Source organism: Nuphar pumila, chromosome 5 (assembly GCF_984573655.1).
Source record: "Nuphar pumila chromosome 5, dmNupPumi1.hap1.1, whole genome shotgun sequence".
In the NCBI taxonomy this organism is placed as follows: domain Eukaryota; kingdom Viridiplantae; phylum Streptophyta; class Magnoliopsida; order Nymphaeales; family Nymphaeaceae; genus Nuphar; species Nuphar pumila.
In genome coordinates, this window is record NC_143253.1 from 123672374 (window position 1) to 123695456 (window position 23083).

The 23083-nt window shown below is 38.2% G+C and overlaps 1 protein-coding gene across 1 annotated transcript in view; it reads right to left on the bottom strand.

Annotated features, from left to right (window-relative positions):
- LOC149838510 (SMAD/FHA domain-containing protein) overlaps nt 1-23083 on the bottom strand; it is a 66452-nt gene that overhangs the window by 35069 nt on the left and 8300 nt on the right. The window contains exons 3-4 of the mRNA XM_090006632.1: nt 21310-21389; nt 518-573 (exon numbers count right to left, since the gene is read on the bottom strand). Coding sequence (XP_089862758.1) covers nt 518-573; nt 21310-21389 — 136 coding nt within the window. The remainder of the gene's footprint in view (nt 1-517; nt 574-21309; nt 21390-23083) is intronic.

Sequence of the window (23083 nt, forward strand, 5' to 3'; positions counted from 1 at the left end):
TTGGGTCCCAGACAATCAAGATATGAGGCCTTGTGGTACTGTATCTGCTGAAAATAGGGAATATCTGATGATTTTCAAGAGGAAAAAGATAAGCGGGTGGGGTTTCCCTATTCTAGGCCAGGTCTGACCATGTATGTTTATTTGATTCAACTTGAATCTGAGTAGACCTGGTTAAACACACACACACACATGCTATATATATGCATTTCAATGTACCATTCCCTTCTTACAAACTGTCTCAAAGGCAATCATAAACCGTTCAATCACTAGTTTTATAAGAAGATTGTTGGACCAGCATCACTATTGGTCTTTCGCCAGACTGCTTCAACAGTCATATTCTTTTCTGACTTGGATGGTAGAAATAATGGAGAAGGTGTTTTTGTGCAATACGAACTAAGACTACCTGACATGCATCCAACAGATAAAGTAGATAAACTCGTTGGAAAATCATAGTGAAAGATGAGCAACATTATACCATAAAATGCACAAGATCACCGTAAATAAATACCATACTTACAAGCCAAATCGAATGACATCCCCTACATACAATTCTGTATACACCTTCCCCTTAACCTAGCAAAACATTAAAAGTTATTACATATGAAAAGAAATTATTGCTGACAGGTTAAGAACTCTGAGAAGAAGCACATAGAGACCATACTTACAATCATAAACTTACTAAGAAAACAAAAACCATCAGTTTAACATATAAATAAACTTACCATACAGAGAGAGAAAGACAACCCCTAAGAGCATAATTAACCATTGTTAGTTGGATATAATTAACACTTCCTTTGAAACTGTTAAGATAAGTCGACTACTTTAGAGTTTATATATTCTTAAGGCTGTTTTGATATTTTATGAATAATAAGGGACCCAAATGTAATTTTATTCCTTTGGCTAATCTCTACTTAAACTAAAGGAGATTAGACCTAATTAAGAAAATGCGATCTCTCTCTCTCTCTCATAGTCTTCTACTGTTTTGTTTGCCGTTTCACATGGTACCAGAGCCATCGACCTTGGGAGCGTGATTTCGGGTTCTGCGCCAAAGCTCGCGTGAAGGATATCAGATCGCGTGAAGGAAATCAGATCTAAGGTGTGTCCGGTTTTTTTTTTTTAGGAACCGAGTGGTACAGATCTGTAGTCTGACAAGAGTCATGACTCAGATCTGTAATCAGATCTAAAAGTCGTTGTGAAGCTATGTGTTTTCTGTCGACCAGATCTGGTGGATACAAGTATGGGTGTTGTGCTGACGTCGTGAAATGGGTGACGGTCAGATTTGACAGTCGTTGTTTGTGTTTGTGTTATGGTGATGCTTAAATACATTATATAGTTGTGGACCTGCATCCTGAATTTTTTTTAGATCTGATCGCATGTTGTGGTTGGTTCAGATCTGATAACAGATCTGGGTGTTGTGAAGATTAAAAATATTATATAGTCGTGGATCGGTCTCCTGTTTTTTTTCAGATCTGATCATAGATCTGGGTGTCGTGGTGAAGACTAATCACCGTAGTGGATCTGCATATTCTGGAGCAGATCGTAAGCAAGGTTTTAAAACCCATGACTCGGAACTCGACTCGTTCTTTATTGACTCGTGACTCGGCGGGTCAACTCGGTGACTCGGACCGGGTTTTGTTAACTTTTGATTTTTAAAGAAAAACAATATATAATTTGTCTCAAACCATGTTTTTGAGTAAACATATAGTCTCCAAATGTCTGTAAGAATATAAAAACTGCAAAGAGCTATAGAGGTTGGCTTGAATTTGATATCTATACAAGCACTTTGACTAATTCATGACTTGAATTAGAGGATGTGGTCACCATGAGTTCAGTCTGCTACTACCTACGGTTCCTAAAATGGCCAATCATATATGCTAGCTTGTTTTAAAAGTTTCAATTTCCTCTCTAACAAATTCATAAATGTAAAATAGGGATATATGTGCATATTGAAAGTTTACAGAACGCCCAATATCAACATAAATAAGCAATTTTCTCATATATGAAAACTATGCAGGCAATATATTAATGGCACAACTATAAAAAGAATACTAATATTTGAATATGTACAATGCTTGTTCACATAACAAATGGATGATAAAACCTAAATGTGACTTCCTATAGGCACATTTGACCCTCCATATATAGTGAGAATCATTTCTTTAAAATATTTTGCTAGAATAAGTTGATAGCACAGGGTGAACAGTAGTTCGAACAGCATGGTGATTTTATTCTATGGATTTAAATGATTTTTTATCTTTAAATGATTTTTATTTTATTTTTTATACAAAATCTGGGGGTAACCCTTGTTAAAATATATGTATTTATATATTTCGAAACTGTAATTTGAAACTCAAAAATCAAATTTCAAACATCCCAGAACTCGGCCAAGTCAGGCCGAGTCAAGCTCGAGTTTTGGCAAACCGAGTTTGCCTTGCCGGGTTGACTCGCTGGAGGGCCGAGCCGAGCTGAGTCAATGAGTTGACTCGACGAGTTTTAAAACACTGATCGTAAGTTCTTGAAGAACTCAGATCTGATTTCGTAGTGGATTGAAGAGTAGATCTGATTTTTTTTTTGCTGGTAGTCGACCAGATTTACAAACTGTGACAAAAAAATTGTGTGTGTCTGTGGGCGTCTATTGCAGCAGCGACATTTGTCGTGAATTCTGAGTTAGTGTTATTCATTATGGGTGAAGTTCCCAAATCTGATTACAAGAATGAGGCTATTGAGGAATATAAAGCCTTCGCCAATCCTTTCGCATATGGTTCTTCCGTGAAATTAAATGAAACAAACTATGCAAGGTGGTCCGGAATGTTTATGATGTCGGTGTCTGGACATCGTAGAAAACATATTCTGTTGGAATCTGAAGCAAATAATAATACAGGAAAATACAATACTTAAGAAGAAGATAATGACATTGTTATGTCATGGATCATGAATAACATTGAACCTCATATTGCAGATGGCCTAATTTATTACAATACGGCTAAACAGATGTGGGACAATCTTCGAGATACGTACTCTTAAGAGACTAATGTGAGTCGTATTCTTCAAGTTAAACAGGAGATATATAATTTACAGCAAGGTGATCAGACATTGGCCCAGTACTATGCCTCCGTTAAGGCTACCTTTGAGAGACTTAATGCTCATAGGCCTCTGTGCTGCTCAAAACAAAAGGATCATCAAGAACAGACTATGGTTTCTCGGTTGCTCACAGGCCTATCGTCAGAGTTCTCAGTTGCTAAAGTCTAAATGTTGACCGGGTCTGATGTTCCTACTCTTGCTGATGCATACAATCGATTGAGTAGACTTGTCATCTCTCTTCCACAATCCCAACCTGCATCTCACTCATCTGCTTTAGTTGTTCTATCTAGTTATGGACGAGAAAATACTCTGAATGTTAGAGGCAAAGGTCGTGGAAGAGGTATGGGAGGTAGAGGTAAACTTTAATGTACCTATTGCGGAAAACCAGGACATTTAGAAGATCGTTGCTGAGACAAACATGGACGGCGTGCCTTTTCTCTATTGAAGCCAAATGTTCCAAAAGCTAATGTTACAAAACTAGAGGTAGAGAATGAAACCAATTTTCCTAGTGATTCTATCACTCTTAATCGTGCAGAATATGATGAGTTGGTCGCTCATCGTCCTTCAAGTTCCTCTTCTCTTGTAGCTGGTGTGGCCTACTCAACAGGAGACTATATTTCTCCCCATGATAGTAAGTGGATTATTGATTCTGGTGCATCTAGACATCTATGTGGAAACTCTCAAAAAATTTCAGAGTTAAAGGTTATTACTGCACATCGGAGTGTCTCATTAGCTAATGGGAGTTTTTCCCTTGTTATTGGTCAGAGAAATGTTTTTATATCCTTTTCCTTGCAGTTGAATAATGTCCTTCATGTTCCTTCATTTCCTCAAAGTTTACTCTCAGTTAGTTGCCTTACAAAAGAGCTAAATTGTAGAGTGGTATTTGATCCTGTGTTGTCATTTTCAGGATTTGCTGACGGGGAAGAAGATTGGTAGAGGCTATGAAGAAAATGGAGTCTACTATTTATATCACCCAGTGGGAAATATTGATGCTGCAGTTGATTATTCCTCGAGTCATGTTCAATGGCATCGTCGTCTCGGACACCCTTTATTGTCAAAGCTTCGTCGTGTCATTCCTCAAATTCCGTCTACTACATCATTCCAGTGTGAAGCATGTCAGTTGGGCAAGCATCATAGGAGTTCGTTTCCTTCTAGTCAGAGTCAGTCAAGTCATAAAGTCTTTGAACTTCTTCATGGTGATGTATGGGGTCCTACTAAGATTCCTACCAGGACCCAATGTCGTTATTATCTTGTTATTGTCGATGATTTTCTAAGTTATCTTGGGTGTTTTTAATAAAAGAAAGATTTGAAGTTCCTAGTATCCTAAAATCATTGGTTATTGAAATAAAAACTCAGTTTGAGTCCGTTGTTAAGATTATCCGCACTGATAATAACCTTGAGTTTAAAACCACAGCACTGTTGCAATTTTATCGAGACCATGGCATTCAACCTCAAACCACCTGTGCCTATACTTCCCAACAAAATAGGGTGGCTGAGCGAAAACACAGGCATCTCCTTGATGTAGCATGCACCCTTATAATTCAATCCAATGTTCCTGCTTCATATTGGGGTGATGCGGTTACCACGGCCTGCTATTTGATCAACCGCATGCCTTCATCATCCGTGGAAGACCAAATTCCTTTGCAAATCCTGTATCCTAATGTACCTCTCTTCTCTCTTTCGCCCAAGGTATTTTGGTGTGTTTGTTTTGTGCATAGACTCGGAGTTGACCGTGATAAATTAGCAACTCAAGCAACTAAGTGTATGTTTATAGGCTATCCAAAAAATCAAAAGGGGTATTGATGTTATGATCCGATTTCCCGTCGGGAGTATGTCAGTGCGGATGTATCTTTCTTAAAGTCCCTTCCATATTATTCCAGAATTGGTGTTAGGCTGCAAGCTGATCAAGATGACTCCTTTCTTGGTAATCAGATGAAAGCATTTATTTCAGCCTTATCTACTGAAACTATTCCTCTGAGTTATCAAAAGGCAATACTCGATAGCTGGTGAAAGCAGGCTATGCAAGATGAAATGGATGTTTTACTGTCTCAATAGACATGGGACCTCGTTGATCCCCCATTGGATGTGGACATTGTTGGATGCAAATGGGTATATACCATTAAGTACAATTTAGATGGTTCAATTGAAATGTACAAGGACAGGTTAGTAGCAAAAGGTTATACTCAGACATATGGTGTTGATTTCTTTGAGACATTTTCCCCAGTAACACGAATGGGCAACATTCGTCTTGTTCTCTCTGTAGCCGTTCACCATGGATGGAGTTTATGTCAGCTAGATGTGAAAAATGCATTATTATATGAAGATCTGTCTAAGACAGTCTACATGCAACAACCTCCTGCGTTCGAGGTTGAGGGGGAGTGTCAGAAGGTGTGCAGATTAAAAAAGGCGATATATGGTCTAAAGCAAAGTCCTCGTACATGATTTCAAAAGTTGTTTGAGGTGATGTCAAAGTTTGGTTTCAATAGGTCAGCGTCAAACCACACATTATTTATTAAGAAAACTAACTCAGGCATAGTAGTTATGGTGGTATATGTCGATGACATCATCCTTACAGAAGATAACATGAACGATATTGCAGCTACGAAGGCTCATCTTCAAAAACATTTTGTTACAAAAGACCTTGGTTCCCTTAGATACTTTATGGGCATAGAAGTGGCTAGGAGCAGTGAGGACGTGGTTTTGTCTCAACGGAAGTATGTTCTTGAATTACTAAAAAAGACAGGAATATTGGGAGCTAAACCAGCAAATATTCCTATGGATCACAAAGTTCATTTATTGGATAAGAGGTCAAAACCTATTGATAGCAAGAGCTATCGCTCATTGGTAGGAAAGTTACTATATGTGACAATGACTAGACTTGATATTGCTTTGGCTGTAAGCAAGGTTAGTCAATTCATGGACAAACCGACTGAGGTACACTGGAATGCTACAATGATAATACTCAGGTACTTAAAATCTTCTCCTGGAAAAGGGTTGTTATTTAAGAAATGAGGCACTCTGGAGGTAGTTGCTTACTTTGATGCTGATTATGCTGGGTCTATAGAAGATAGAAAATCTACCACAGGATTCTGTGTATTTGTGGGAGGTAACTTAATTTCCTGGAGAAGCAAGAAGCAAACCGTGGTTGCTAGGTCAAGTGTTGAATCAGAATATAGGGCTATGGTCCAAACGGCAGCTGAATTAATGTAGGTTCAAACTGTGTTGACTGATCTTCAAGTGAAGGTTTCACCTCTTATGGTGATGATGTGTGATAACAAGGCAGCCACATATATAGCCAATAATCCAGTATTTCATGAGAGGACAAAACATATTGAAGTTGACGGTCACTGCATATGAGATATGGTTCAAGCTAGACATATCTCTACCAAGCATGTAATCTCTGAGGATCAAGTTGCAGATATTTTTACAAAGCCTCTTGCCAGGTTCAGTTTCTTAAAATGTTGCGGCAAGCTGAGCATGATTGATATCCATGCTCCAACTTGAGGGGGAGTGTTAAGATAAGTCGACTACTTTAGAGTTTATTTATTCTTAAGGTTGTTTTGATATTTTATGAATAATGAGGGATCTAAATGTAATTTTATTCCTTTGGCTAATCTCTACTTAAACTAAAGGAGATTAGACCTAATTAAGAAAATGAGATGTTTCTCTCTCTCTCTCTCTCTCTCTCTCTCTCTCTCTCTCTCTCTCTCTCTCTCTCTTCTACTGTTTTGTTTGCCGTTTCACAGAAACCAAAAAAGGTACACTTTCCTTATATTAGAATCAAGTAGAAGACAGTAATAAGAGTGAAGACAGGAAGTATTGACAAGAATCAAAAGCAGCTAAATCCATAGAGAAAAGTGTCTAGACCATGTTACAGATGACACAAACTTGGGATTTTATCAGAAAGAAAAATCTCACAATATTTTAAAAAGATTGATAAAAAGCAATAGGAAGCTCTTGGTTTTCAAAATTAAAATCATCACAAAGGAAAGAAAATAAGACACCATCAATTTGTCTTAAAGAAGTGACCTTTTTGCAATTAGAAAATGATTGAAATTTGTGATTTTTTTCTGCAACCTGTAATATTTTAGTGCACTATTTCAGCAATCTCCTCAATTTGCTAAAAATCCTCTGACTGCACCTAAAATGTATACACATGGATCATGTTTAGACTTTTGTATAATGTGTATTACAGTTAGTGTGCTACCCCTTCTATGTATTTATGTGTACGTTACATTCTTTTCAGGGATATTCTTATATATTTTCTAGTAGTGTAGAGTCAACCGTCTTTGTCCTGTAGTGGGATAGAAGGGACGTCTCCCTTATAAGATGTATTCTTTCATTTCTTAGTTAATGAAGTTTTCTTTACCCTCTTCTTCTCTCTCCGCATCTTAGTCATTTTACTCCCTTGTAATTAGGACTGTCCACTAGGGATGGTTTTGGTTTTTATATTTTTCTTTTTCTTTCTCTTTTCATTATTTGACCAAGGGCTCTTTGGTCCTTTACCATAGAGCCGCCCAAGGTCCCTATGGAGCCCCCCCTTGGTCATCACTTGGTATAAATAGAGGCAAACAGCCCCCCTTGTTCTTTAAGATTTTTCTAAGCACTCAATATATATTTTATTGATTGTTCGTGTTCTAAATCCACTTTAAGTGTGAGTTGTGTATAGCCCTTTGTGGCTTCTTGTATTTTGCCCATTAGTGGCTTCTTGTTTGTGTGTGCACACTCTTTGTAGCCCCTTTGTGGCATTTCTCTTTTGCACTTAAGTTTCATTTCACCCGCCCCTTCTCTCTCTCTCTCTCTCTCTCTCTCTCTCTCTCTCTCTCTCTCTCTCTTGGCAGAGCGCGATGGAGCACAGTGGAGGAGGTCCTCTCTCGTTCTTTTTGATTGAGGGGAGAGAGGGGAAGAATAGGTCCTCTCTCGTTCTTTTTGATTGAGGGGAGAGAGGGGAAGATTATCTTTCTCGTTCTTCCCCTCTCTTTCTAGTTCTTCCTGATTGAGGGGAAGACTCTCTCTCTCTTCCCCTCTCTCTTTCTTGTTCTTCCCAATTGAGGGGAGGAGAGAGGGGAACTCTCTCTCTCTCTCTCTCTCTCTCTCTCTCTCTCTCTCTCTCTCTCTCTCTCTCTCTCTCTCTCTCTCTCTCTGTGTGTGTGTGCGCGCGCGCGCCCGTTGAGCCCGGGCTCCACTTGGTCCATTGTGCGGAGCCCTTACGAGCTAACGAGCTGGGTCGGGTCAAGCTCGCTACCCAACACAAATCGAGTTCAAGCAAGGTCAGTCTAGGCTCAGGTCGAGCTCGAACCTGACTCGTGACCAAGTCCATTTTGGATAATGATAACCCTGGGTGCGGGTTGACTACACCCAAGGTTTATTGACCACACCGGGTGCCTCACCCGCACCCGCACCACATCGACACGGGTGTGATGGCCTATTTGGCGAGTCCATGTGACATAGTTTGACAGTAATAGAAGGTGAGATGCAGCAAGTATGGGATGCACTTTCACTTATGAAAAGTCACAACAAGTGTGACAAATGTATTAAATGTGATAAGTGTAGTGATTGTCCAGCCTGCATGGATATATTTGATCAACATAGGGAGACAAGCAAGTCTATTGAGTTTTTTATGGCACTACGTCCAGAGTTTGATGGGGGTAAGAAGCGCAATACTACATAGGCCTTTATGGCCCTATGTTACTGAGAAAACACGTGAGAGAGAGAGAGAACTCTTCTTGAGAAATCGGCAGCCCTAAACTTTCTTAGTTGTTGCACTAGTGCTTCATTAGTCTTAATAGGGTTACAATGATCTTTTACAAGGGCAAAAGTGCCCCTTATAAGTAACACATGTTACAATATAATACAACTAAAGCAAAACTCGTGAATGGATATGGATCCTTTATCGGATCCATATCCATACCATATTCCACATTCTAATACCCTCCCTCAAGTTGTGCATGGGGTTGAACCATGTGCAACTTGTTCTTCAGATACCAGAAGCGGTGACTTGTAAGACCTTTTGTAAACATATCGGCAACTTGGTCTTCTGAAGGCACATAAACTGGTTCAATCTCTTTGTCGGCTATCTTTTGTCTGATGAAATGTTGATCAATTTCAATATGTTTAGTCCGACTGTGATGAACAGGATTGAATGCAATTTGTATAGCACTTCTATTATCACACATAAGTGTCGAATTTGAGATATCCTTTCCCATCTCAGTAAGAAGATGCCTAATCCAGGTCACTTCTGCTGTGGTAGCTGCCATAGATCTATACTCTGCCTCTGTGCTAGATCTTGCCACAGCCTTCTGTTTTCTGCTACTCCATGAGACAAGATTTCTTCCAATGAAAACACAGTATCCTGAAACAGACCTCCTCTCATCTAGATCCCCTGCCCAGTCTGCATCTGTATAGGCCAGTATGTCATGTTTTGGTGATTTCCATGAAGACTGAGTATATGTGAGTCCATCACCCACCGTTCCTTTTAGATAGCGAAGGATGCGTTTGACAGCATCCATGTGACCAGTCTTTGGTTCATGCATGAATTGAGATACTTGATTGACAGAATACACAATGTCTGGTCTAGTAAAGGTAAGGTATTGTAGCATACCTACTAAACTCCGATACTTGACTGCATCAGGATATAACTCACCATCACAAATATTGAGCCTTTGGTTAACAACAATGGGTGTGGCTAGAGGTTTACAATCTGTCATTCCTGCTTTAGCCAGAAGATCAAGAGTGTATTTATGTTGAGTTAATGACATTTTATCACCTTGTCTGTCTACCTCTACTCCAAGAAAATATCTCAGCTCCCCAAGGTCTTTCATTTTGAACCGCATACTCAATAGAACTTTAATTCGCTGAATGTGGTCTGGAGCATTACTAGTGATAACAATATGATCAACGTATATGAGTAAGAAAACCACAGTGGTACCGTTCCTATATATGAACAGAGAATGATCAAGTTGGGAACGAAAGAAACCATGTTTATGGATTTCTAAGGAAAAACTTTCAAACCATGACCTAGAAGCTTGCTTCAATCCATACAAAGCTCTGGTTAACTTGCATACATATTCTTTTGGGCTTCCCTCTGCATAACCTTGAGGCTGCTCCATATAGACTTCTTCCTTTAAGTCCCCATGAAGGAATGCATTCTTAACATCAAGCTGACTGAGGATCCACCCATGTTCAATTGCCAGGCCAAGTATAATGCGAATAGTTCCCATTCTCACCACTGGGTTGAATGTCTCATCATAATCCTGACCATATTCCTGAGTGAAACCCTTGGCCACAAGACGCGCCTTGTATCGTTCAATGCTATCATCTGGTTTGTATTTAATTTTATAAACCCATTTGGAACCAACAACATTTTTGTCTGGAGGACGACCAACTATCTCCCATGTTCGACATTCATGAAGTGCCTCGATCTCCTCATTCATCGCTTCAATCCATTTGTTGGATTGGATAGCTTGATGAAAACCAAGTGGTTCATCATGTTTTTCAATCTGGGATAGAAAAATCTGAAAGTCCATAGAAAAGTTGTCATAACTAACCCACTTTTTAATAGGATGCCTTATCCTGCCTGATCTTCTTGGTGCTTCTCTGTCATTAGGCAATGCAATGTGTTCTTCAGCAGGTACATTCGTTTGCTCTCTAGATCTCCTGGTATACACATTTCCTTTGTATCTCAGACACTCTGCTTGTGATGCATAATCTGAAACTGTCTCACCATGTATGCTTTAAGGAGACAGAATAGTATGCTCGGCAGCATGTGAAATAAGTTCAGCACTAAGCCATGGATCATACCAATTAGCAACTGCACCAATAGGTTCACGATTGACCTCTGCTTCTTTTCCCAGAAAATTATTTTCATCAAAAACAACATTTCTGGAAATTCGAATCTTCTTATTGGCAGGATCATAGCATCTGTAACCCTTGTGTTCATCTGCATAACCTACCAATTGGCATATAAAGGCTTTGTCCTGGAATTTAGTCCTCATGGATTTGTCAATATGAACATAACATGTGCATCCAAAAACTCGTAACTCATTATAATCGGGATGTGCACCAAAAAGAACATAATAGGGAGATTGATTTTCAAGAATAGGCATAGGAAGACGGTTTATCACATGAGTAGCAGTGTGAAAAGCTTCAGTCCAAAGACTAATGGGTAAGTTACTCTCATGCATCATACTCATTGCACTTTCCACAATATGTCTGTGTTTACGTTCAGCAATTCCATTTTGTTGTGGAGTGTACGGGCAAGAAACTCTACGATGCATCTCATTATCTTGGAGAAAATCTAAAAATTCTTTAGAGGAATACTCACCACCTCCATCACATTGGAGAATTTGGATATTTTGAGAGAATTGATTTTTAACATAGGCATGAAAGTGACGGAAAATGGAAAAGACCTCTGATTTGTGTTTCATAAAGAATATCCAAGTAAAACGAGAGAAACTGTCAATAAAAGATACATAATATTTACTTCCAGAAGAGGAAGGATTAGGAGTTGGGCCCCAAACATCTGAACATATTATCTTAAAGGGTATAGAAGCTCTTTTATTTATTTGATGAAAAGGAAGTACATGACTTTTGCAGACCTGACAACTGGGACATATTTTATTCCTCAATGAAGGTGAAACAGACTCCGAAAGAAGACCATCGGACACTAACTTTTCAATAAAGACTTGACTACAATGACCAAGACGAGAATGCCAGAGATCTGACTTATTACATTTGGATGTACTTAAGACACTTTTGGAGACGAGATCAGACTGGGGTTTCAGGACATTGGAAGCTGGATCTTCATTAAAGACATACATGTCTCCACGTCGCTCTCCTTTAGCGAACATCTCCTTCATTTGAAGATCCTTGACAAAGACAGAAGTAGGAGTAAATTCCACAGAAGAATTGGTAGAATCAACAAGCTTAGAAACAGATACAATATTTTTCTTTATATTTGGTGCATGAACAACATCAGATAAAGGAATAGATGACTTAGACAAAGGAATGACGACATTGCCTATGTTTGAAATAGGGTGGTGAGTCCCATCTCCGGTTACAATATTAGATTTTCCAAAATAGGGAGTCAGAGTAGAGAACTTACTTGCATTACCAGTGACATGGGTTGCTGCCCCAGAGTCAACATACCATATTCCATCATCATTTTGCTTCAGATTCAAGTTGGCCATAGCAGATAGAAGGAGATCCTTAGCATCTTCACTGACTCGAAATGTACCTGCAGTTCCTGATATACCAACATTTTTTGTGTTTTGCATTCTAATCCGATTTTGTGGGTTGAACCAGCAGTTGGCCTTGATATGACCTCGCTTGTTGCACTGATAGTACGTGGGAACATTCTTTGAAAAATTGGCATTAGAATTTGATGTAGGTAGTATCCCACGTCCACCCTGGATTGGATTTCCCTTGCCTTTGCCTCGCCCTCCTCGTGCACGATCAGCAAACGTCCCTGTGACAAGAATCTCATGCGTAGATGATTGCTCTGCTGAAGCATCAGATATGCTTTTTAAAGACATCTCGTATTGGAAGAGTTTAGCACGTAATTCCTCAAAATTGGGCAACGAAGGCAAGCATAATAAAGAGGTGACAAGTACATGATATTCTGATCCCAGGGCATTCAGTGTTTGTTGCACCTTTTGTTTATCGGACACTGGATATCGAACAATGGCTAATTGATCTGTGATGCTTTTGACTTGATTTAAAAATTCAATAATGGTCATTGCTCCCTTCTTTAAAAGCTGAAATTCACGCTTGAGAAACAACACCTTAGCCTCTGATATCTGAGAGTAGGTTTGAGCTAAAGTTTCCCACAATACTTTAGATGTGCAATCATCAGGGATAGAAACCAAAACTTCTTGCGACAATGTGGAAGTGATATACGCGACGAGAGCCTGATCACGTTTCATCCAAGCAATAAATATAGGATTGTGAATGGTGCTTGACATTTCTCCATCCCCTTTTTCTTCGGTTGTGACAAATTCCGGAGGCATTTGAGTGGAGCCATCCAAGTGACCTGAAAGATCTTGACTGCGAATAAAAGGGGTAATCTGCCTTTTCCAAGTCAAATAGTTATTTGTATTCAGTTTTTCCGAAACTAGCTGCCCTAGGAAATTGGAGGAAAGACCAGAATTGCCTGAAGCATCCATTTGTAGGCTTATGACAGAAATGTGGCTGAAAAACAAAGAAGAAAGTGACGCAGCTTATGACAGAAACAATCTGGACTGCTTATCATAAAATGATGCAGCTTATGATCAATGACAGAAATTGGTACCAGAAGAAATAAACTGCAGTTGATGTGTGTGAATCAAGGAAAGAAGATGAAGTCACGAGTAATAAGAAAAACTATAGCAGTTGCTGTGTGTGAATTAGGAAAAGAAGATGAACTCAGCCTTTTTGTGTAAACTGTGAATGAATGAAGAAGAAGAAGTGACCTGCAGTTGTTGTGTGTGAATCAAGAATGAAGAAGAAAAAGTGACCTGCAGTTGTTGTGTGTGAATCAAGAAAAGAAGATGAAGTCACGAGTAATAAGAAAAGCTACAGCAGTTGCTGTGTGTGAATTAGGAAAAGAAGATGAACTCAGCCTTTTATGTAAGCTGTGAATGAATGAAGAAGAAGAAGTGACCTGCAGTTGCTGTGTGTGAATCAAGAAAAGAAGATGAAGTCACGAGTAATAAGAAGAACTATAAAGGGAAAAAAAAATGTTGTGCGTGAAACAGGGTATAACACAGTAAACGAGTGAAAATCTGAATTTATTTCAGATTAGTTAGAACACAGACAGCAAATCTGAATGTATTGCAAATCTGCAATATAGATAGTTATTCGTTGCTGAAAAAGGAAAAGGTGAAGGGGACAAATCATGTGACTGACGATGACAGAAAAGGAATAGGGGAATAGGAAGTTGGAACCTGATTCACGTGAACTAATTCACGTCGCTGAAGAAGACTGATTCACGAGTTCTGAAAGGAACGAGGAGAACTCGCTAGATTCACGAGTTCTGAAAGGAACGAGAAGGACTTGGCTTTTGCTGCAGCAGATCTTGGCTTTTCACGTTCCTGAGGAAAGTCCTTTTTCGCCCAGAAATACAGCGTGCTTTGATACCATGAGAAAACACGTGAGAGAGAGAGAGAGAACTCTTCTTGAGAAATCGGCAGCCCTAAACTTTCTTAGTTGCTGCACTAGTTCTTCATTAGTCTTAATAGGGTTACAATGATCTTTTACAAGGACAAAAGTGCCCCTTATAAGTAACACATGTTACAATATAATACAACTAAAGCAAAACTCGTGAATGGATATGGATCCTTTATCAGATCCATATCCATACCATATTCCACATTCTAATAGTTACTCAGGTACTTGTTGAGCTGACTGTGGAAGAGACCAAGATGAGGTTCCTTGGAGCCTATCCATCTAGTGATTCTGTTATGGCATTATCAAGGCAGCTAGGTGGTAGATCAAGTGGCAGAGGAGATGGCAGGGATGGAGGTAGAAGTGATATGAGCACTATTCAATGCCAATATTGTAGAGGATATGGCCATATGAAGGGCAGTTGTTCAATTCTGAAGAAGAAAAGAGGTGGAGCCTTTGTAGCATCTTCTAATAGAGAAACCAAGTTTAAGGATGGTCACTCTAATGGTAATAGTGGCGCTCAATCCATTGTCCCTTTTGTTGAGAGGCCTTCATATCAGTCTGGTGGCAACAAGCTGCATATTCTAGAAAAGATGCAGCAACAAATTCAGTTGTTGCAGCTTCTAACTCAGTTTGTCATTGCTCTTCCTTTGCTTCTTCATCTTCTTCCTCTGGTACTACCTTTGCAAGTCTTACTGTTTCTCTGGTTGGTTGATAGACTTAATTGTTTCTCTGATTGGTTGATAGACTTAATCACATAATGCCACATGACAGCCCATGAGTCTATGTCTACCTCGAATATGCAATGGCATATGCTTGAGATCACAAGAGATGTTTCTACCCTCATTATGAGTTAACCCCTCTCATCATGGTTGTACTTTTAAATAGGTATGTTGCATACTGCGGTGAGTAGAATGAGAGGTGTGTGGTTGCCTCGAACGCGTAATGGCTCGTGTAATTCACATAATGATAATTATGTGCCTTCACAGGCAAGATGCTCGATTGAGTCGAAAGGCCAGAGCATATAGAAAGGGACGGTGGTTAAGAAACCCCTCGTCGTGTCTGTTCGGGATGGTTCACCAAAAGAGATGATGGATGGTACAAAACTCCGATGGACAGGCCATTAATGGCTATTACGGGCAAATGTCTGGCTTCCCAAGTCATCGGAGGTTAGGGAAAATACTTCAGGCCACTTCTGCAGAAGTTCGGATGCGCATCCAGGGGCCTTTGTTCGCTTCTGGGGATTTACTCTCTTGGTCACTGGTCGTCCCCTTAGGAGCAGACTCAGTCAGTCATTCGGGGTATAATAAGATATATAGCATAATGGACCCCCGAATCGATCTCGGTTGTTTGTACATTTTTGCCTTATGTGTACCCACAACGGCCTACTCATAATGAGACAAGATATAACTCACACACATGATTATGAGATATTCGTGTTGTGACGTGAATTGATTGCTTGCTTGTTAGCTCGGTAGTTCGGTACACTATTCGTTGAGCTATGTATGTCTGTCGAGGCATTACTCTAGTTGGTTAAACTGCTTACGCAGTTCTTTGCTAAGTAATAACTAGTTTCTCATACTAGTCAATTACTTATAATACTAGCATTATGCTAGTTGTTACATATTGTGATATAACTGCTACCGTATGATTGCTTATCATGTGTAACTTACGAATTGTTTGTGATGCAATAGCTTGTGCCTTACGATTAATGTAGTTACTTGCCGATGGACTGAGTCATCTAATGGTAATTGTATGTATGGCGAGCATTGTTATGAATGTTTGTCTTATTCAGTTGCTTTGTTTGACTGGTGGATAGAGTTAGTCACTCTTCACCTCTAGTATCTGTTGGACTGCTATAGTTGCTTGTTTAGTACTATGGTCCTCACTGCTCTTGTATTTAGCTGTTTGCTTTACTAGAGCTTTGCTCACTCCACAACATGTTTTGTCAGATCTGCTAGTCTTGCTTTTCCTGTTTGATCTAGCGATTATCTTACTTATTGCAGGCTTTGTTTTTTCTTGTATTTTGCACTCCTAGTAGTCTATTGTGAGACTGACCCATTTCATGGGCAGGTGGTGAACAGGTTATACAGCTTGCGATGGCACGATAACGTGATGCGTTCAAGGTGAGACCCCTTTCCTGACGTTGCGCTCCTAGGGACACTTTTGGTAAATGTGATATAAAGTTTCTTTGAAAGTATTTATTCTGATTAGAACTCTAGATTACTAAAATTGTATTACCAAAACGTAGTTCTTCTTTTCATTTCAATAAAATATATATTCGAGTTGCAAATTGGTTTATAAGGAGAAGATTGCATTTGTGTTGTAATGCGCCCAAAGTTTAGAGACTTGCTATTTTAAACATGATTTTCCGCTGAACTCCAGTTTCGAACTCTGATAAATAATCAATTTCAAAGCTTTCAACCTTTTTCATAAAAGGTTTCAAGTCCACGATTTTGGGGCGTTACAGCTACACCCAGCTAAGAGTGTATATGACAGTGGAGAATAAGGTAAAACAACAAAAAAAATGCAAAAACAATCTCAGATATTTATTCTAATTTACACAAGATCTGAACTGAAGTACTCACATTGACATCTTACTTTTAAGAATCTGAGCTGCTGTATAAATCTGAAACAATTTCTACATAGATAAATTAAATCTTGAATATGTATAAGTATGACTGTCAATGGGGCGGATCTGACCCAGATCTGGCCAGTACCGAACCCTACCAGGTTAGGGTTTACAGATAATAACAGACTCTATCAGAATTCAGGTCTGATATATATATATAGTCCAATAGCATAGGGAGTCGGGATTGGTGTGAAATTTTCATATCAGACCCAGGCTGGCTCAAGTTCCCATTTGGATCTATATAATTTCAAGGTAGCCAGGATAATCAAAATGGTATATTATTAAGCATGAACAATAATCCATAAATTTACTTGGTTACTCTCTAAAAAAAATACAAAAAAATGAACTATACATATTATGTTCTTGTACTAATGACTATTTACAGGGAAATCCAGCATAAGTGTTTCCTCACTTGACAAATCTAATTCAAGTCAACTGAGCTTGAACACAGTATGGTCCGAATCGCATAGAAAAAATATATATTTCAGCATATCTGGACCAGATCTGTGCACCCCATGAAAATCGGCAGATCTATCCAGATTTGTCCACACACACAATTGGACAAATCCATCCTTTTCAATAGTGGGACAGGTCACTATGTGCACAAAAATCAAATAGCCTGGACAATTCCATTCTAAATTTTATTTATATATATATATAACCATTGTAACGTTATGTATATACATACATATATACATATTCTAAATCGGATTCTCATTCGTTCATTCTTTTCCTTTTCCACCAAAAACATTACATAGAATTCGCTTACACTATTTCTTCCCGTTCGAACCGAGAGAGAAACCCGTACCTTAGTTGGAATTAGAAAAAGATCGGAGAAATCGTCGGATGACCGGAGAAGGAGATGGATCTTCTCCTTCTTTTCCTTTCCTCCTCTCTTTCTCTCTCTCATTTTCCTCTTTCTTTCTTTCGCTCGTCTTTTTTTTTTAGTTTATATAATAGAGGAGTCCCTAAAGGGTGATGCCCCGTCTAGGGTTTCTCATAGGGGGGGCAGAGGTGCTGGAGATAGAATTTTCCAATCTCACTTTCCTACTTTTCCTTAACTTTCCCTTTTTGTTGATTTTTTTTCAACTTCTTTCTTCTTTCATTATCCTTTAATACTTACCTTCTTTTCACTTTTTTATCTCATGGTAACTATGGGTTCTTCTAGAAACCCTAATTAGTTAACTACCTCATCTAATAAATTTCGGCATTTATTAATTTTAATATTAAAATAATTATTTATTTATTATTTATTATTTAATAATTACTCAAAAAAATTCAAAGGGTGTCTTATCCCCTAGGAGCTTTTTTAACATTAAATATCTTCAAATTAAATCTTTAAATTGATTTTACAACTTTAATTTGGTTGGAACTGGATTTTGAATATGGATCTGAATCCAAGATCCAAATCCATATTCAAAATCCATATGGATCCTAAGTTGGATCATAACCTAATTAATATGGGTCTTAGACTAAGTCCAGATCCATATTAACATGGATCATATGGATCGAATTTGGTCTGATCCAATCCAGACCTGGTCCCATCGAAGAGGGCCTTTTTAAAAAAAATGTGATTTTCGGGCCAATCGTAACCCAAATTCAGAAAAATCAAATAACGTTGAACTCAGAATTTCGAGGCGCATCTAATGATGTATAATTCAATTTTCGCCTCCAAATTTTGCCTAAATTTAACCCAAATTTCGCTTGATTTTTAAGGTTGAAAATAAAAGTTTTTATCACCTTTTAATTGGCTCGTTTAGGTCTCGTTGATGAGACCTGAGCCAAGCCCGGATTCACATGTCGTCACCTAGTATCGAGTGTTTTACCGATATTTATACAACACTTAGCCAAATTTTTCAGAATTTCTAAGTCTAGCATAATATAAAAACACACGATAGTACATTCTTTCTTTGCATCTCAAATCTTAATAGATCAACCACAATGTTCTGACCACACATTTATGCAGTCTTGGAATCGCAATCACTGCTTTTCAATCTAACACCGATACTTGTTACATAAATGACAAAATTATCTACTTTTGAGACATAATTGGTGAGCAATGGCCCAACATCCAAGATTGTGGTGAAATGGTCCTCCAAATCAAGCAAATTAGGTGAATCATGGCTTACATAAAAAATTATCTTTGTAGATATTGTGAGACAAGGTTTCAAATGAATGGGAGTGGACTAAATTTTAGCTTTGCTAAAATGCATGCATGTGCACAAGAATATGTCACAGTGCCCAACAAATGGATGCATGACATGGACACATTCCTTTAAATGCATATCATGGGCCATGTTCTTGCATTGGTGGGGAGCAGATTAGAACCTTGACATGGCCATAATGCCACATATGGTCTAACAACTCGACGACACTTGCACAAGGTGACATTTATGCATGCACAAGCATGATCGACAATTTTACATGTTAGCAGATGAATCCTGGATATTTGCAACCCATGACTCATGAATCTGACAACCATAGCTTGGAGAACAAGCCTACTGCAATGGTATAAAAAAGGTATTGTAGTATGAACCAGAAGGATAAAAGATACAAATTTATCCCTGGAGTGCATAAAACTGCATTCTATAATCAGATACCTTTCTGAAAGCACATCATAGTCCATAAAACCAACAATGTGGTTTCAACTGATTTAACCAATGGCATTCACCATTTAAAACAAGTACAGATTTTTGTCAACATCAACCTTTCATATGGAAATGACATGCTCATAACAAAATTAACAGGCAAAGAGTGGGTCCTAACCAGAGTTACCAAAAACTTCTTAGATAGGTGGGAAGCCCGCTTCCTAGAAACTCGCTTTGGAAGCGCGATATTCTTCGCTTCCAAAACTTCATGAGAATCTCGATTCTCCCATGCTTCTCCTTTACTTTTCATGCGCTTCATCCATTCTTCTTATATGTTCTCTCACTCTACTTTTCTTGTTTTTTATGTGTGTTTTCTCACGCTTCTCACTCACTTCCATGTGCTTTTTCTAAATTGGCAGTCATCATTTTTATATTTTGTTAAAAATTTAATTCTTACACTAAAAAATTATGAAATTTAAGAATAGTCACTTTTATTTTAGTTTTTATTTGTGTTCCATTTTGATTCTCATTCAATTCTTATATTGTTTTTTTTATTCCTCGCTTCCCGCTTCCTATACATTTTCAAATGCTTCGCTTCTCGCTTCCCGTATCATTTCTCGCTTCCGCTTCCTAGTCTAGCAACCGTGGTCCTAACCAAGAGCTCATTGAAAGTAGGAAGCCAGGAGATAATAAAAATCCTCCAGAAAAACATTTTCTGTTCCAGTACAATCTGATTCACATAGAATAATCGGCCAACAGCCTACCGAGGTCCACAACTAAAAGAAATGTGCAACCTTGGCAACATCATTATGTTAGAGCATCACAAGCTTGTTTGCAGTGAGTTCACCATTAATGCACACGCCATCAGGAGAGATCAATCTCCACACCAGCAAGTCTTACATAAGAAGACCACGACATCATAGAAATATTCGATGTTTACTCATTGTGTGACATAGCATATGATTTATGATATTACAGCAAACGTGTAAGAGCAGACTTGGATCATGGGTTGAAAGATATGGTTCTAAAGTATATCTTGTTCATGATTTTTTTCTAATAGATTGCATACAACATTTGAAACAAATGTGAAATCTAGAAACACAAGTCAAAACCATGTTATTTTGCCTACCAATATTGCTATGATGTATCTTGTGTTGATGATAGGAATTGTTTAGAAGAATCAGTATTGAGATTAATTGATGATTTTGATGCTGTTGGGTGAACTTCCTTAGATCCTTAGTAGACAAAGAGAAAACACAGAATTGATGAAAAAAGAGGCAAGAAAAAGAAGTGTGGGGTATGTGACAGATTCATACTCAGGAAAAAGAATATTGCAAAAAGATGTGGTGAACAGATAAGATCCAAAGGTCTCAACAAGAAAAAGGCTCCTAGGTGATCATGAGAAATGATAGAAGATTACTGGATCATGATAACCATGTTAAATGTCTTCATGTGGAAGAGCATAGAAGTTTATGGAAAAAATCAACATTTTTTACTACTAAGAAAACAGTAGCTGAATGCTGTTAATCAACATCTCCAAGCAAGGATTCAAGGTCCAATTCCCGTAGTTACCTTACAAAAGTTCCTAAAGCAGCAACTAGTCTGACTATACCTTACTATTGGTCAAAAAATTCTTGTTTGCATAAAAATGGTACATTGAAAAAAAAAACTTATATGAGAGTTTTACTAATTTGAGCACTATGAATCTGAATGGTATGTTGGCTAGTTCCAATAAACCACATACAAGCTACCCACATTAAATTTCATCATTTGCAAAACTGGATATATACATAAAAGGAAATATATTATGGCAAAATTACATATATAGAATGTAAATAAAGCAAAATATCCAAAGATCTTGCATACCTGACCCTTGTTGATAAAAGTACCATGGGTACTACCAAGATCATAGAGGAATGCATCTCCATTGACCTTATATTGAAGAACTAAAGCACAAAGATGAAATTAATCAGGATGTTGTTCTTGCATAAGTTTTTATAGGAAATCATAAAAAGTTTGTTTTGAAAGGACAAAAGTAAGACAATGCTTTCACCTCCACTAATCTCACGAATGCTAATCCATCCAATTTTTAAAGCATTATCAATCAAGATATCATCTCATAGTTAGAGAACACTTACAGCCCTCAAAATGTTGTCACTGTTTGTAATTGATACTTATAACTGTGTATGTGTGTGTGCATATTTGAAGGGCTTTTCGACCATCCGATCATTTGATTGGACTGTCTAGGGTGGGTAGACAAGGGTGCACATGAAAACCTGGTGTACACCCACCAATCTATCTATATATATATATATATATATATATATATATATATATATATATATATATATATATATATATATATATATATATATATATATATATATATATATATATATATATTGCATTAAGTATTTTAAAGAAACCAAATTCATATGAGTTTTATCAGGCATGAATAACAACACGAAAGCTAGAAAATGAATTAGCTACAATCTCTCGCAATTGATGTATGCTCATACATTTCAAATCAACAGAAGGGAACACCAGCAACACAAGTACATGAAAAAGATGTCAAGGACCTTATAATTAGGGGTGGCAAAATCTGACATGACCCGCCAACCCGCTTCTTAGGCGGGTTCGGGTTTGGCTTAAACAGGTTCGTGTCATAAACGGGTTGACCCGCCTAACCTGTTTATTAAACGGGTCGGGTTCGTGTTAGGGGTATATGCCAACCCGGCTGACCCGTTTAATAAACGGGTTAGGCAAGTAGGTCAACCTGTTTACCCGAACCCGCCCGCCAACCCGTTTACCCGACCCTGACCCGCCCCCCAACCCGTTTACCCGACCCAACCCGTTTATTAAACGGGTTAACCGGGTCGTGTTGGGTTACCCGTTTAATAAATGGGTCGGGTTCGTGTTGAGGTATGTTGACCCGCTGACACGACCCGCCAACCCGACCCGATTGCCACCCCTACTTATAATGATGACAATGTTGGCTCATGTTGTTAAATTGTATATATCCGTACATATATTGTAGATGTATGTAATATATATGTGTGTATATTTATATGCATACATACCAATGTATGTATATGTATTATATACACATATACATATGTATATATATAGTTATTATTGTAACTATATTTTCTTTTAGTTATTTTTTAACTAGTCAAACATGAAGTTGACTAGTGAATAGAGCTGTTGGAGCTATTGTGTTCCCATGTATATAAATAGGGGTGAACCCCCTCCCTCAATGAAATGCTTCTTGCATATTTTGAACATCAATAACATATTATTTTTATATTTGTGAGCATTTTTTGTGTGCCTTTTGTGGGTTTTGTGAGTGAGCCCTTTTGTGACTCTTTTGTGTATCCACTTTGGTGTTTTGGTGGCCTTTGTTGGAGGCTCTCATTTTCTTTCTTGGTATCTTGGTGATTCTAAATTCCTTGTTGATGTTCGTGGGATCGTGGTTGTACACTTGAAGATTCAAATCTAAGTGTTTGTGTGATCCATTGTTGGTGTTAGATGGTGTTGCCTCTACTTCAAAAATTTTGGAAGAGTGATTGTACTTGTTTCTTTTTATCCTTCTCCATATTTTTTTTCACTCATTCTCTTTATATATATATCCAGTGTTTTA